At 46.0% G+C, this 15916-nt stretch overlaps 1 protein-coding gene across 1 annotated transcript in view; it reads right to left on the minus strand.

Moving 5' to 3' along the window:
* Positions 1-15916, minus strand: part of AKIRIN1 (akirin 1) — a 216174-nt gene that overhangs the window by 43486 nt on the left and 156772 nt on the right. Inside the window, exon 4 of the mRNA XM_069622678.1 lies at positions 10460-10531. Within this exon, the coding sequence (XP_069478779.1) occupies positions 10460-10531 (72 nt within the window). The remainder of the gene's footprint in view (positions 1-10459; positions 10532-15916) is intronic.

Here is a 15916-nt window from a genome sequence, read left to right on the forward strand (position 1 = left end):
TGTTCATTTGTCACTCGTGTTCCTCTGGTAGAAGGTTTCTGCTTAGAGTGTCTGATAGAGCATCGAGTTCCCCTGGAACTTGTTACGAGACTAGGAACATGTTCTGCTTGAGTGCCCACTTCCAAATTGTTTGGGATTCCTGGACAGATACAAGAGCATGTGCCTACTTGCTTGTTTATGCAAAATATGGCAGAGGTGCTGTCTGAGGACTTGCACTGTGACATACTAGATGCTGCTGAAAAGCCTGCAGAACCGAAAACTGCCATAAGTTCTAGGTTGATGTGGTTTTGTGATGTGTCCACTGGCCGTGAGCCACTGTGTGGTGAACGTAATGGGCTCCCCATCCACAGTGAGGAGTCTGTAAGTAGTATCACTAGAACTGGGGGATTGTGGAAGGGTTTCCATTTAACAAGTTGTCCTTGGACCACCAAAGAGCCTGTACTAGGGTGAGCGAAACCACTAGATCGTACCACTGACCATTGTTTTGCTAACCACTCCTGCATTGGGCGCATGAGCAGCTGTGTGCGAGGAACTAGGTAAATGCATGATGCCATCCAGTGCTTTAAGTGGGGTAAAAAATTGAGGGGGGCCCTCGTTTGGGGGCGTGGCTTCCATTGCGGGCGTGGCCTAAAAGTGCACAAATCATAGTGAGGTGCGCAAACAAATATATAAATGTCTTTGAGCATTTATATATTTGTTTGCGTACTACTATGGTTTGTGACTTTAAGCCTTCTTTTATATACATAGCAATGTTACATATTTCTATGTTTATACAAGGTGGCTTGTAAGTGCACAAACCATAGTAAGTTACGCACACTTGTGTGCTTACCTTACTATGGTTTGTGTACTTTTCAAGCTGTCTTTTATAAACATAGACATTTGTAACATATGTCTATGTTTATAAAAGACGGCTTGAAACGTAGGCATCTTTTATAAAGCGTTGAGGATGGACAAAACCCAAAGTGGCTTTGTCCGTCGACAAAGCTTTATAAAAGATGCCTTGAATTGTGTACGATTCAAGCCGTCTGTTATAAACATAGAAATATGTCTACGTTTATAAAAGATGGCTTAAACGTACACAGTTGAAGGCATCTTTTATAAAGCCTTGCCAAAGCAGAAAGGCGCCTCGGGCTCAGTGATCACTGCTTAGAGCAGAGATCAGTGATCACTGCTTAGAGCAGAGATCACAGAGCCCGAGGTGTCTTTCACCCTCTGCGAACCCGCGGGCTCCTGATCTAATCTAGATCACGGAGCCCGCGGGTTCGCTGAGGGTCAGTGACCTGGCGAGGGAAAACTAAGGGACTCTAGCTTCCTCCGATAGCCCCTCAGATGAGGGGTCATCAGAGAAAGTTAGTGACTGACGGAAGTGCCAGCCAGTCACAGCAACGCTGAGCATGGCTGGCACTTCTGTCAGCTTGCCTGACGTTAAAGTGGCGGGCGCATCTCCCGTCGCGGCTGCGGCCGCGGCGGGATAATGCGTCCTGCCGTGGCGTGGTGAGGCCGGGGGCCCCGGCAGGGCCCCGGCTCAACCCCACTTTTTGGAGACTGCCGGGGCCCGGCCCCGGCCCACTTAAAGCACTGATGCCATCCTAAGCAGGCGCATTTCCTTGTGTATGGTTATCTGGCAACTGGCTAGATAGTGAGGCATTTGAAAAAGCATGTTCTTAACTCTCCTTTGAGGGGAAGAATAGCCATTCTCGTTTTTGATTGCTCCCAAGAGTTGTGTTTGACGGGTACGAGACATGATTTCCTCGATGGAAAATCCCAATAAGAACAGAATGTTGATTGTTTGGGTGTTGTATTAACAAATTTGAGGAGATTCCCTGGTTATTAGCCAGTCGTCCAAATAAGGGTACACTGGATTCACTGCGTAGGTGTGCTGCTCCCACTTCTAGTACTTTTGTGAACACAAATAGAGTTGAGGAACCTTTTGCAAAAACACTCAAGGCGACCTCAGCGCCCTGTTTTCTTCAACAATATCCCAGTGTTAGTCGCATGAGTTTTGTAACAACGGAGAATAAATGGTTCCTCCACTCCGTTTTGAAAATAAGTATTGGAAAAGTAGTTACTTAGTATCACTCATGCGCCAGCATCATAAAGGGCACTTTTTGTATTCATAAAGTTAAAATTGCTTAAAAACAAACCTTGACTAAGTGGAGTCTGCTTTATTTCGTACTGGCACATGAGTGATACTAAGTAACTACTTTTCCAATACTTTTGTGAACACCCTTGTGGCTCTGGCTATGCCAAAAAGGGAGCACTTCAAACTGGCAGTGTTGAACTACCTGGAAGCGCAGATATTTTCTGTGCGCTGTGACCATTGCAATATAAGCATGCATCCATCATGCCCAATGTTGCCATGTAAACCCCCTGAAGCGTTGTCATGCAACATTTGAGGCTTAACATACATAGTCTTTGGGCGCAGGTCTAGTACCAGGCGCATTATTGGGTCTCTTTGGCACCAAGTACATTGAATAAGCAACAAGTTACTTACCTGTAACTATAGTTCTTCAGCATGGGTCTGGGATGTATTCACATGCTCATTAAAAACGAATACATAGCAGTACAACATTACACAATCACAGGAGGTGGCAAGGCTCAAAAGATGTAATCCACACTTACCTCTGGAACAGACTCACCTCAAGCGAACAGGTTGTGTAGCACTACCTGCCCAACTCTGGACTCTTCCATGGAATCCCTGTCGATGCAGGAATCTTGTGAAGGTGTGCACGGAATTCCAACAGAACCTTCGCATAAAAGAGGGGTGCGTCTGCAGCACAACCCTTGATACGTGGATAGTCCGGTATGGCTGTTTGCAGGATAGGAACTGGATCTCTACCTCCTGGCAGGTGATGGCCACAAAAAAAAAGTTTTCCAAGAGAAGAGGGTGCCCCCATCCCCCGGTTCAGTTCCCATGCTGCGTTTTAGGCAAGATTGCATGTAGTAACTGTGTGGGAGATTACACCAGCCTTGTCCTCTTGGAAATAGGTAACCCAACCTTTGGTATAGGCTGGTACTACATAAGTTGTTAGAGTGACTGAGCAGCCAGGCTTATCCCAAGAAGGGTCAATGTGACCTGTGGAGTGCAACAGATTCACAGTGACAAGTAGTCAAATATCACATACGCATGGTTTCTTAAAGATGTATTAATTTGACAGTCACGTTTTAAAATAAGCCTCCTTTAGAAAGAGGCAATATGCAACTGTTATTGAGAATTCTCAGCAATGTGCTAATTCCCCCTTCTACCTTAGAGACCCCCAGCTTTTTTCCCCTGGACCTTAAGACTTAATTTCCAACCTGGAGGACAGCCACCCTGCTGTGCGAGTGACAGCTGGGCTGCAAATGAATGGGAGAAACTTGCATAAAAAGGAGAGGTCTTGCTTGGAAGGCAGAGTGGACCACTGGACGAAGGAATCCAAAGAACTTGTAAGAGACGCCTGCTGCAACGCCTGGACCGTTGGTTTGCCTGGTGAAGCCCTGCTGCAGTGCTGAAGCTTCGAATTCACCTCGACTAGAGAAGCCCTGCGAAGGAAGACTCCCCTTGGGTTGGTGGGACCAATCAACCCCAAAGCGAACTCCTCTTGACATCCTCTCGAAGCTGGATGTACTTCCATTGCTGCTGCAGGAACAGATTGCCAGGGAGAGGAACACCAGGATTGAGTGCATAGTTTTTAAGTCAGACCCAAGCTACAGGACGATCATCCGACTCCCACGAAGCAGGACTGACCAAGCCTGAGCCACAACAAAGTACTGGAACCCAGATGCGAGGAAAGTGCATAACATAAGGTATCCAAGAACCACGCTGGTGCTATTCGTGAGAAGCTGAAACCAGATCAGCAGCACTTCGTGAAGTTCACCTATTGCTGCAGCAGACATTCAAACCGTAGTGCAGGAGTCCACAGACGTCCTCCCTCTTGTCCCCACGACTGAGGCCCAGGAACGGGCTCTGCCATACTACAACTGGAACAGAAGCCAGCTGGAACCAATTTCTTCAGACCCAGGGTACTGTACACAACAAGAGTTAAGTACCCCTTAGTTTAGACTTGCTAGCTCACAGTTGAGGCTTGTCTTGGTTGCCATTGCATAGTTGCTTGCAGCTTTGCCCCTCACAAGCCTCCCAGCTTGTGGCCCAACACAGATTTCATTTTCTAAAAAGACTTCTAAAACATTGTGCAAGACATTACTTATCTACACACTTCCACTAAACTGCTCACCTTTCATCATCTCAGCAGAGCGGATTGCTGCATCATTGCTCTATGTCAAATGCCTTTTATTAGCCTCTAGAGGCAGATTTGATAACTTACCACTCCTTACATACATCACTACTAGTTACATATCCCAACACGTGACACTAATTATCCTAGCTCTAGCTTGCCTAGTCATGTACTTGCTCACCAGAATTATCACAAGCATTCTAAATACATTTACCCTTTTACTACTACCCAAAATGGCATATGCTTCAGTCACCATTGTAAATGGCAAAACTAAGGACTCTGGCACCTACTACGCCTCTCTCAGGACCTTAAGACTACCACTGTCGGGCAGTACCACTTCAACTACATTTCTACCTTCCTTCCACCAAAAGGCAACCAAACCCAATCTTAATGCCCAAACAGTGCAAAGCAAATCTCAACCACTCTCACTAGCCCAATGGATCAAGCTTTTCGGCACAAGGCCTACTCCTAGCCAACCATGCCCAACAAAATTCAGGAACTCTCGACTATGTTCCAGCTTCATGACAACCAGCCCGCTACCAATTATTGACAAAAGAAAACTCAATATTTAATTGTTCTACACATTTTTTAAAGTAGCTAACCTTCTGAACAGCAAAGGGACCAATGTTCCATCTTGGCGAGAAAACACCACCCAAAATAATTCTATATTGCAAAAATCTCACTAGGCCTTTGTCCTTAACGAATCTGACAATCCCTTCAGGAGAATTACCATCTATCAAGCTAGCCACCACAGCATCCTGAACTACAACAATCTACCTTACGTATGGACCTCTAGGCCCACTATCCTCCTTCAAGGAAAACATTTCTCTACTTCCTACAGCAAACACCAAAACAGGATCCCAAATCATGTTGCTAGGAGACATTAACCTAGGACTTCACAACTCCAAAGATAATGCTTAGCCATCGCCAACACTATCAGAACTAGGCTTCATACATTGCATCTCAACCTACCCATAACAAAGGGAGAACATTAGATTGGCTCGCAGACATTAACCGCGACATCAATATCTTCTCCAACACACCTTGTGTTTGGTCTGACCACCATATTATCTTATTCACTATACAGGACAGCAACCACCCCAACCACTGCAATCCACTCGCACCTCCCACACTTACTAGGAACAAACGTAACAGTAGCGAAACAACTCCCCCTGTTTCAACCCATCATAAACCACTCCATCACTAACAATGACCCATCCTCTTTAGTAGACCTATACAACGGTCTACTACTCAATGCTATTAACACAATAGCACCATTGAAAATGCAGAAAGCCAAAACCCTGCTCACATCAATACATGTTTTACCCCGCACCTTAGACCCCTGCGTAAAAACAAAAGAAATGCTAAAACACTTTGTAAAAGCCTTCCTCACTTATAAAGCCGCCATCCACCAAACCAAAAGTGACACCTATAAGGATCGGATCAAAATAAAGTACTAAAGAATTCAGCATTCTCAGAGAGTTCGAATCTCACATACCACCAACTGAGACCGCCACTAAAGATCTAGCATGGTGCACCAATATACAGAAAGCACTACTAGACAAAAATGTAACTTCTACAAGCCAAAATGGAATACAAACACCGTAACCTTATCGCCGACTCAACCCGACCCCTGCCTCCAGCATCTCACCTGATCCACATAACCTCTTCAAATTCTCAACTCTTTCCACGAAGGACGTTGAGGGCATAATTATGAACCTAAAATCATCAAGACGTCAGGGGAACATCTGCCCAGCAAAGATAACTAAAGAAACAGCGAGGGATCTCGCACCCTTTATTACTTAAATAATTAACACTTCGTTTGAAGCTAGCATAGTCCCCCCACCAGTCTGAAGACGCCTGGGTCCTCCCTATATCTATATATCTATATCGATATCAAAAAGTACCCTCGACCCAAACATTGCCACAAATTACAGACCGATCACTACAGTTCTGTTCCTTCTGAAAATTGACAGGGCAGCCTACCTTCAGAGTTAGCAACAGTTTGAAAGTAATAACCTCGTGGGCCTCTGACAATCAGGCTTTAGATCTAGACACGGCCCCGAAGCAGCCCTGATGGATCTAAAAACACAATGGATAAAAGAGGCAACCTAGCCCTCCTACTGCTACTAGACCTATCGGCTGCATTTGATTTAGTAAATCAGTCTTATGCAACCACCTCTAGTCTGCAGCTCATTTCTCTGACAGAGCAACTGCAGGGATCCATTCATTTCTGGATAAAAATACCAAGATGTACTCGCACCTACTGCGTCAGTCGAACCTGCACCAGTCACATGTGGAGTCCCCCAGGGCTCCAGTGTCTAGATGCTCTACAATACTTTCACAAAACCCCTCTTCAATGTTTTAGACAATTTGGGTGTCTCCTACAACTATGCAGATGACACCCAAATTCTCATCCCCATTACTGGCGACTATCACATTGACTCAAAACTTCTAAATGATATATACCTAATCATACAGGCTAGGATGGCTACACAGACTTGTCTTAATGACGATAAGACGGAGCTACTCCTCATAGGATCCCAAACAAGACTCAATACATTAGATAAACAGTTCAACTCATTTAATATTGATGGCAACAATATAAATATATCCAAAGTAGTGATAACGCTAGGCATTTACCTCGATTCCTCAAACATTGACAAGACAGGTCAATGCGATAACCACTGACCCAGGCTACCCTTGCAAATTAAATGCTTGTAGACCTTGTCCACAGCCAATTGCACCACGATAGCCAGAGCACTCATCCTATCCAAATTACAAAATTGTAATGCCCTATACCTAGGTACCAACCAGCGCAACCCAAAAAAACAGCATCAATAAAGCGCTTAGATCTGCAATTAATATCCCCAGATCTCACCATATATCCGAATTGCGACAATGTGCACTGGCCATCAGTCCAAGAATTACTTTTAAAACCTTATCCCTCACAAATGTCTCTAACCTAGCGCCTAAATACTTGAGCGACGCATTGTCACGAATCCTTTCAGACCGATGAACAAGATCCTCACAACTGCACTGCCTTAAGTTTCCCAGGCTCAAGATTCAGAAGGCAGGGGACTGCAGCTTCCCAGTTTTAGCAGCCAAAGTGTGGAACGCACTGCCAGTAGCCCTAAGAGCAGAACCATCTTGCCTCAGTTTTAGGAAAACTACAGCTTACACAGGAGACAAAACATGCAAGTCTTTCAACAATGTTCATCCCTGTACCCATTTGTGATGCACTTTATTCAAACCCTGTATGTAAATGTGTAACATATGTAACTGCAAGGAATGCGCCCAGATACACAAGGGTTAAGTGTGCTATATAAATAAAAAAAATGCAAGTGTTTCATCTCACCTAGACTTTTGCCCAACATTGGCTGGCTTGGCTCACTAATCGACTAACCTCTGACTTTGTGCTTTAACTATCCCTCAACAAAAGTCACATTCAATAGATTGTGTAGCTGGGAAAGGGTTCATTTACTTTGCATTGGGGGTGGGGTTCAAAAGTACTTGCCTGCTTAAGAATATTTGTTAACCAATGTTTTATTCCCTCATCTTTTCCTTTCAACACTAACCTTGGTATTGCTCTAAATGTGCCAGTGATACATCAATGTCCTAGTTATTTACGTCAACTCAGGATGTAGGAAGTGTGGGTGCCATCCCAAATGGGTATCTACTGATTTAAAGAAACAGTAGATTTTGAAGGATATATTTGCGTTACATATATTTGCTCTCTTATAAAGAAGGCTTATTCAACCAACTAAACAATTATTAATTTAGCAATCAAGAAACCGAGTGTTTATTTGAATACTTGTCACTGAAACTATGTTACAACCCTACAGTTAATATTGACCACTCTGGAGATAAGCCTGGCTGCTCAGTCACTCTACCAACTTGTGTAGTACATGCTTATACCAACGGTTGGGTTAACTACTGCCAAAAGGACAAGGCTGGTACAGTCTCCCACAGGTTACTGCATACAATCTTGCATAACAGGGACGTTCTGAAAAAGGGGGTGACCACCACTTGGTCGGGTATCATCTCGAATCACTAGAATCAATTGAGAGGGAATAGCTAAGGCACAGGAATCCCATCAAGCAAGACGCCTCTGGAACCACCATGCCAACATGCAAGTGGAATTTAGAAAAAGGGTACATGTCTGAATTTCCTTACTCTGTCTTCCATTAGAAAAACCTTGGCCATATTTGCAGTCCATCGGAAACCAAATCAGATCAGAGACCATCATGGAAGACTTTCTCCAGTTTACCGGTAAACCCAAGCTGTACAGAAGCTGTAACATGTGCATTTGGGGGGAGCCGTTTTCTGGGGACAGCGACATCTTGGGCACCAGTCAACCAAATATGGATAGACATTGACTCCCTGAAGCCTGAGAAAATCCATTACCGCCATTATCTTGGTAAAGATAATTGATGCCAAACTCAACCTGAAGGGAAAAGTTTGCTCCCTACAAAAAATTGAAGGCGTTTGCAGTGCTGGGGCCATATTGGGATATGAAGGTACGCATCCTAAGAGCCACTACACAGAGCCAGTCTTAACAGAGGAGCGTATCTGTGCAGGTGTGATCTTGAATCTTTCCTTGGGAATGTGAGATTTAATTCGGGCAGTTCTAAAATAGTGTGCAATACGATAAACTTCCAAACGGAGCGAAGGCAATCCAGTCTGTTAGTGGAGACCGTTTTGGGGGGGCGCGGGGGGGGATGAGAACAGGTGGGCAGGGCGACAAACCCAAACAGGTTACCAACAGGACCAAAGGATCGTTTGTGATGGTCCACAAAGCCTTCAGATGTAGAGAAATGCATCCCCCCTACCAAAGTTACGTGGGATCATTTCAAACCATAATTTGGATATTTGGGAGAAATTCACCCGACACCGCTAGAGGAGTGGCCTGGTTTCTGAGACTTCCAGTCCTGAAACCTGCGAAAAACCTAAGGATATGAAACTAAAGTCTGACTTCGGGGGTAAGAAGATTATGTTGCTGGTACTTTTGTGAGGACGGACAGCGATTTTGCAGTTTGCCTTTGAGGGGAGCCTCAGATGATAATCTGGTTTTATTAGCCGCACAAAGGGGATCACCAGCCTTGCTGGTAGACAGCTTAGTACCTCTGAGGAGACCAGGACACCTTTAGTCCCCCCCAAGGAGGGTGGGACTCCAATATCTAGAATTAGCCCATGAGTGGAGCACCTCCAGGTGAGCACAGTCTAGACGACTCCATCCTGTACCGGATGAGCCCTGTAAGAAGTTAATCATTTATGGGTTGCTCTGAAAAGGGTACTCACAGTGCAGTTTATTTTCCTCAATGAAGTCCCTTAACAGGAATGGAGGCATGTGGCAGACAACCTCAACCGATTAGTTTTCTTTTGAGTACCCGGACTGAGGGAATTGCAATAGAAGCACAAATTCCACTGATCTGGGTTTAAATACTCTAGGCAAAGATTGTGAAGGTACACTGCATGCGTATTGATTTCCACCGGAGACTAGATGCAAAGCCCTTACGCACTGGCATAGGGAGTGGAAAAGAAAACCACTGCAGAACCGATGTAGGAAGACAAATTAAAGGCCAAAAAGCAGGGTGAAACAGCCCCATGGATGCTAAGCGCGCCCCACCCAGACTGGAGAAAATGACAGAAGGGTGATCCACTGGGCAGGTGTAGAGCAAAACGTGTGCTCGCCCAGTGCAAGAACAACAAAACAAAAAAAATACTTTAGAATGCTACCAAAAGATGCTCCAGTCCCGTAGGAGCGAGTAGAAGTAACAGACATTTACAGCCATTGGGATGGACCAACTAAATGTGTCGAGTGGGAAAAGGGATGCACCAAACCAACCAAAACTGGCAAGCAAGAATCCACAGTTGCACATAATCATGAAAGGTAGTCTCAACAATGGAGGACATCATGCTCATTAGTTTGAGTTACATGACTAAAGGAAAACTAAGCAGTGCCAATTTTTAAAATATCTGCTGAAGTAATGTCTGCTGAAGTATTACTAAAAGTAATAACTAGGATCCATTTTATAAAACCAAAAGGAAACAGTTGGACTACAGACTGACAGCACAAAGCTTGAAATGGTTTACCCAACTTTCCATTAGTGCACTATAGCCACACCACCCAACTGTTAACCAGCATAGATATTGTAAATGGCATGCATACCCACTCATTGGCGCTCCGAAATTGGACTGCAGCATGCACAACTTCAATAAAAAAAACAAGTGTAAATACTTACAGCTTGCAGGTCTTGCTCCATACCGTCGCATTATCTGATCATGTGTGAATTTCACAAAAGATTCATATTGTTCTAGGAGGAAAAGGGATAGTTAATGCATTTTATAAAATATGTTTTTCACCAACATAGCATTCTGATGTGATCAACTACCAGTAAACTAATGTTAAACTTGAGGAAGTCCATTTTTGAGTGCTTTTGCCCATCTGGGACCCTATAGCTTTCCTTAAGTCTAATCTGTTTTGCCTGTTCAGAACATACAAGTCACTGCAATCATTAATGTGCTGTCCTTTGATAGCTGTTTGGTGAGGGAGGGACGCAAACAATCCTACCTAAAGATAAGATTTCCAACCAAGAGAAACACAAGCTCAAGTGGCAGCTGTAGTATAGCAATTGGGCTAAACTCAAGGAAGGAAGCCAGAGTGAAAATGCTGTGAAAAGGTTACTCCCCATAGTGAAAAACTGGTGACCGACTCCTACTCTAGAGTGCCCTTTTCTCCATACTACTGGGTCATTCCGTCCCTTCAGGACAGAACCCAAGCACTTTTTTGTAGTGTTAGGCAAGAACTGATGTAGTAATCCTGTGGGAGACTACACAACACTTGTCCTCTTGGTATTAGGTAAACCAACTTTTGGTATAGGCCTGTACTACACCAGTTTGTAGTTTGAGCAGCCAGGCACATTTCAAGAGGGGTAAATAGGAGCTGTAGAGCTGTGGCAATGAACTCCACAAATACAAGTAGCCAAGTAACACTTCTGCTGAAGGTTTAAGTTCTAAATTATGTATTTAACATCAGTTTTAAATAAGCATTCTTTAACGGGCAATATGTGCAACAAATATACTTTAAAATACTTTGAGAAGCAACAAAGCTAGTAGATAGTTTGGTTTATTATTTGTATAGCGCCGCCTGGCCCTGGGGCATCCAGGCGCTTGTAGTAGTTACAACATAGTAATATATAACATACTCAATAGGATAACAATACAGATATAATATACATTGTGAAAACAGTTTCTGGTGATGTACGTGGTATGACAATTTTACAAGGATTAAAGAAAATAGTACAGGTAAGTACCATTACAGGGGTGATTTGCGTTCTAGGCTTCTTTGCCTAGTAGCCAATTTTTGCCTGCATGTCTGAATCGATGGAAGGATGGTTCAGATCCAAGATCGACTGGTAGTGTATTGCAAAATTTAGAGGCGATTACAGGGAAGCTTGAGCCTCCTGCTTTTTGTAGTTTGAATCTGGGGATATTTAAGACATGCGTTAATGCTGATCCGGTTGGGCGTAATGGGATGTAATGTGTGAAGTTGTCCGAGGTAATTTGGGTGCTTGGTTGGATAAACATTTGTGAATGAGCGAGAGCGTTTTATACCCTATTCTCTGAGGTATGGATTGCCATTGGTTTGAGCATCTGGCGCCGGAGATGTGTTGGTGTTTAGGTATGTTCAAAGCTGCTCGTAATGCATTATTTTGAATAATTTGCAGCTTGTTCTTTTGGCTGGTACCCAGGTATAGAGCATTGCAATAGTCGACTTTGGAGCGGGCTCTGGCTAGTGTGGTGCAATTGGAGGATGAGAGGTAGGGTCTGCTAGCATTGATGAGCTAGTGTGAGGGAGGAATGGAGGTAGATCCCAAGAGTTTTGAGGCTATTGGAGACTGAGATTATATTGGCGTCGATGGTGAATGTCTGGCATAGTGTGTTAAGTTTGTGGAGTCTAGATTGGGATCCTAGGAGGAGAAACTCAGTCTGGTCGTCGTTGAGGCAGAGCCCGTGTTTGGCCAACCATTCTTGAACAGTGGAATAGATGTTGAGTACTGTAGGATTATTTAGCGCGTTTTGGGAGCACAGCACCACTGCATGAGATCAATGTATTGCTATAATGCGGTACAAGCAATTGCACCATTTTATTTTTTCTCCTGAAATGCCTCTGTTGCAGGAGACACATTAGAGGATTAATGAACTAATATAATTAACAGTACTAACATGATCCTAAATTATCATGTGTTCTCCAGTGCAAAATGAGGTGGAAAAAAACAGGCTCTGAAAGTCATTTTAAACGTGCACTTGGATTCATTTATTTTCTTCTCTGTTCACTGTTAGCTGGAGGCAAAATCTGCATGCCAGGAAATGAGTAGATACAGTTTCTAAACCGTATAGGCCAAGCCATTGTTAAGAGGAGGATAGATTGTGCATTTTCATTGTCGACACGTCACCTTAAGGGCTGTAACAGAGGTCTCTTGGTACATTTCGGGGAAAAAAAGGCAGAGGACATTTTACACAGCTCCGGGGAAGACCTGGCTGGAGTTTCTATGGGGTTTCCCGATTGAGAGGTGCCGTCCCAGTCCATTGCTGACTTTCCAGACTGAAGATTCCAGTCAAGCACCAGCGAGAGACCGCAGATCAGAACTGCATGTCCTCGCTGGGGTGCTTTGAAGGAAAGCTTTGAGCCATTTAAAGAAAGCAACCAGTCTGGGGAGTTCACGTGCTAAACAGCTACAACTCGCTGGTAATCATCTTGTATGAAAGTGAGGGTGCGGTATGTGCACGAGACCTATTTTAGACAGCCAGCATAGCGATAGCTTTTCACTGTGTTCAAATGACACATTTTAATGTTGCCAGCTGAAGGCAAAACAAACTCATTTTTTCTCTTGTGCAAATATGAAATGAAATTCGTAGTGTTCTTGCATTTTGTCTCATGTTTTTATTTCCGAAGAGGATTGTCCCACGAATGGTAATGTATCATTGTAAAATGAAATTGTGATAACAGTCTGCCTAAGAGTATTCTTGTTTCTGTTTCACTTGGTGTCTAAAAAAAAATATGCCATAGAGGGAATGATGCTTAAAGCGCCAAGTTTCTATGCAGATAAAGTAATGTTATGAGCAATTATAAATAGCTGTGTGCGTGGTTCCACTCGGTGTATATGGAACAAGTTACTTACCTGTAACTGTTGTTCTCCAGCATGGGTCTGGCATGGATTCACATGCTCATGAATATTCCCCGTCAGGCTGGGAATCCTCGGTAAAGAAAACCAGTATCAGTTTCTGATCTGTCTTTCGTAGTAGTAACCAATCACTGATCTCTGCGTCATACTGACCACAGCCAATGACTGCCCTCTACCTAAGCCCCGCCTCTGGCAGCCATCTTCAGATTTGGAAGCACGTGAAGTGGCAGTATGACCAAGTGAAGAGCTGCAGAGGGGTAGGCGGGAGGGTTCGCATGTGAATCCATGCCAGACCCATGCTTGAGAACAACAGTTACAGTTAAGTAACTTGTTCCTTCTCCAGCATGGGGTCTGGCATGGATTCACATGTTCATGAATAAAGAATACATAGCAGTACACACATGCACAACCACGGGAGGTGGCAAAGGCTCAACATTAAGCATTACATCAAACTCAACATTAAGCATTTTACCTCCTCACCAGGCTCACCTCAGGCGAACAGGTTGCGCAGCACTGCTTGGCCGACCCTGGACTCCTCCCTGGAATCCCGATCGACGCAGTAGAATTTCGTGAAGGTGTGCGTCGACCTCCACGTAGCAGCCCTGCATATGTCCAGCAGGGGCACACCAGAAAGGAACGCCGTGGTAGCTGCGATCGCTCTGGTGGAATGGGCTCTCGGACGGCCAGGCAGCGGTCGGTTTGCCAACCGATGACAGTACATGATACAGCCGGAGAGCCATCTGAAAATGGAAGCCTTCGAGAGAGCCTTCCCCCGATTGACAGGTCCAAAATTCACAAAAAGTTGTGACGTCTTCCGAAGACACTTCGTGCGGTCCACGTAGAACTTCAGCGCTCTAGCCACATCCAGCGAGTGCAAAGTCCTCTCAGCCGGCGACGGGAAGAACACAGGCAACACCAAGGGTTCGTTGAGGTGGAAGTCCGACGGCACCTTGGGCATGAAGGAGGGGTGCGTCCTGAGCACTACCCTCGTGTCGTGAAAAGTCAAGTACGGGGCCTTGCAGGAAAGGGCCTGGATCACTCCCACTCGTCGTGCGGAGGTGATGGCCACAAGAAACGCTGTTTTCCACGACAGAAATTTCAACGGGGCCGAATGCAGAGGCTCGAACGGAGGTCCCAGGAGCTTGGTCAGCACCACGTTAAACTCCCACGCCGGGGCCGGAGCCTTCAACGGCGGGAACGATCTGAACAGTCCCCTCATGAACTTTCACCAGACGATGAGACCACAAGGACGTCCGCCCCGTGGTTCTGGTGTATCGGGAGATCGCAGCAAGATGAATCTTGATGGACGCGTGTGCCAGTCCAGCCTTGGCCAGCGGGTACGGCAGTACTTGGGGAGCTGTAATCCGTAGAGGGTTAATCTTCTGTGCGTGGCACCAGATAGAGAACCTCTTCCATTTGTGTCCGTAGCATTTAAGAGTCGAGGACGCCCTGGCCTTTGCAAGAACCTCTCTGCAGTCGGCCGGTATGTCGTATCCTCCAAACTCTAGCGCTGCAGGAGCCAGGCCTGCAAGTTCAGCGATTTCGGGTCGTGGTGGAGGATGGCGCCTCCTTCCCTGGAGAGTAGATCCGCGTCCACCGGCAGCTTGATTGACGGGGACGCTGACAAGTCCAGAAGGTCCGGGAACCATATCTGCCTCGGCCACGCAGGTGCGACGAGAATCATCCTGCACCGTGACCTCTTGAGCTGGTTGATGAGCCGGATCAGCAGTGGCAATGGAGGGAACGCGTAGAGGAACAGGCCCTCCCAGGGGAACGAGAACGCATCGCCCATGCTCCTCGCCTGGGGAAACCTGCTGGCGAACCTCCGGCACTTGGAGTTCGTCGCCGTCGCGAACAGGTCGATCTGGGGTGTGCCCCACCGTCGGAAGAGGAGATCCACTAGATCCTGCCGTAGTTCCCACTCGTGGCACATGCGCAGCTCCCTGCTGAGTGAGTCGGCGATGGTGTTTATCCCTGCCAGATGAAACGGCACCAGAAATATCCCTTGGCCGACGGCCCAATGCCACAGGTCCTTCGCCTCCTTGGACAGTGCTGGGGACCTGGTTCCGCCCTGTTTCCTGATGTAAAACATGGTGGTGGTGTTGTCGATGAAGATCCTCACCACCTTGCCCTTGAGGGACGGAAGGACCTGAGGGCCCAGAACACTGCACGGAGCTCCAGGACGTTGATATGTAAGGATTTCTCCGTCGGGAGCCAAAGGCCACTTGCGTGCAGATTTTCGGTGTGCGCTCCCCACCCTTCCAGGGAGGCATCTGTGGTCACCGTCTCCTGGTGGGCTGGGGTCTGGAAGTCCATGCCCGCCGGCAGATCCGGTGGTGGGGCACACGCGCGCATCGCTCGTCGGAAACTCTCGTCGAGCGTGATCCTTTCCTCGAAGCTGCCCGTCGTTTGGATCCAGCGCGCGTCCAGGAACTCCTGCAACGGGCGCATCCGGAGCCTGCACATGGGAATGAGGTAGATGCAGGAAGACATCATTCCGAGGAGGGACTTGAT

The sequence above is a fragment of the Ambystoma mexicanum genome, chromosome 11, assembly GCF_040938575.1.
Source record: "Ambystoma mexicanum isolate Mex_15411 chromosome 11, UKY_AmexF1_1, whole genome shotgun sequence".
Lineage (NCBI taxonomy): Eukaryota > Metazoa > Chordata > Amphibia > Caudata > Ambystomatidae > Ambystoma > Ambystoma mexicanum.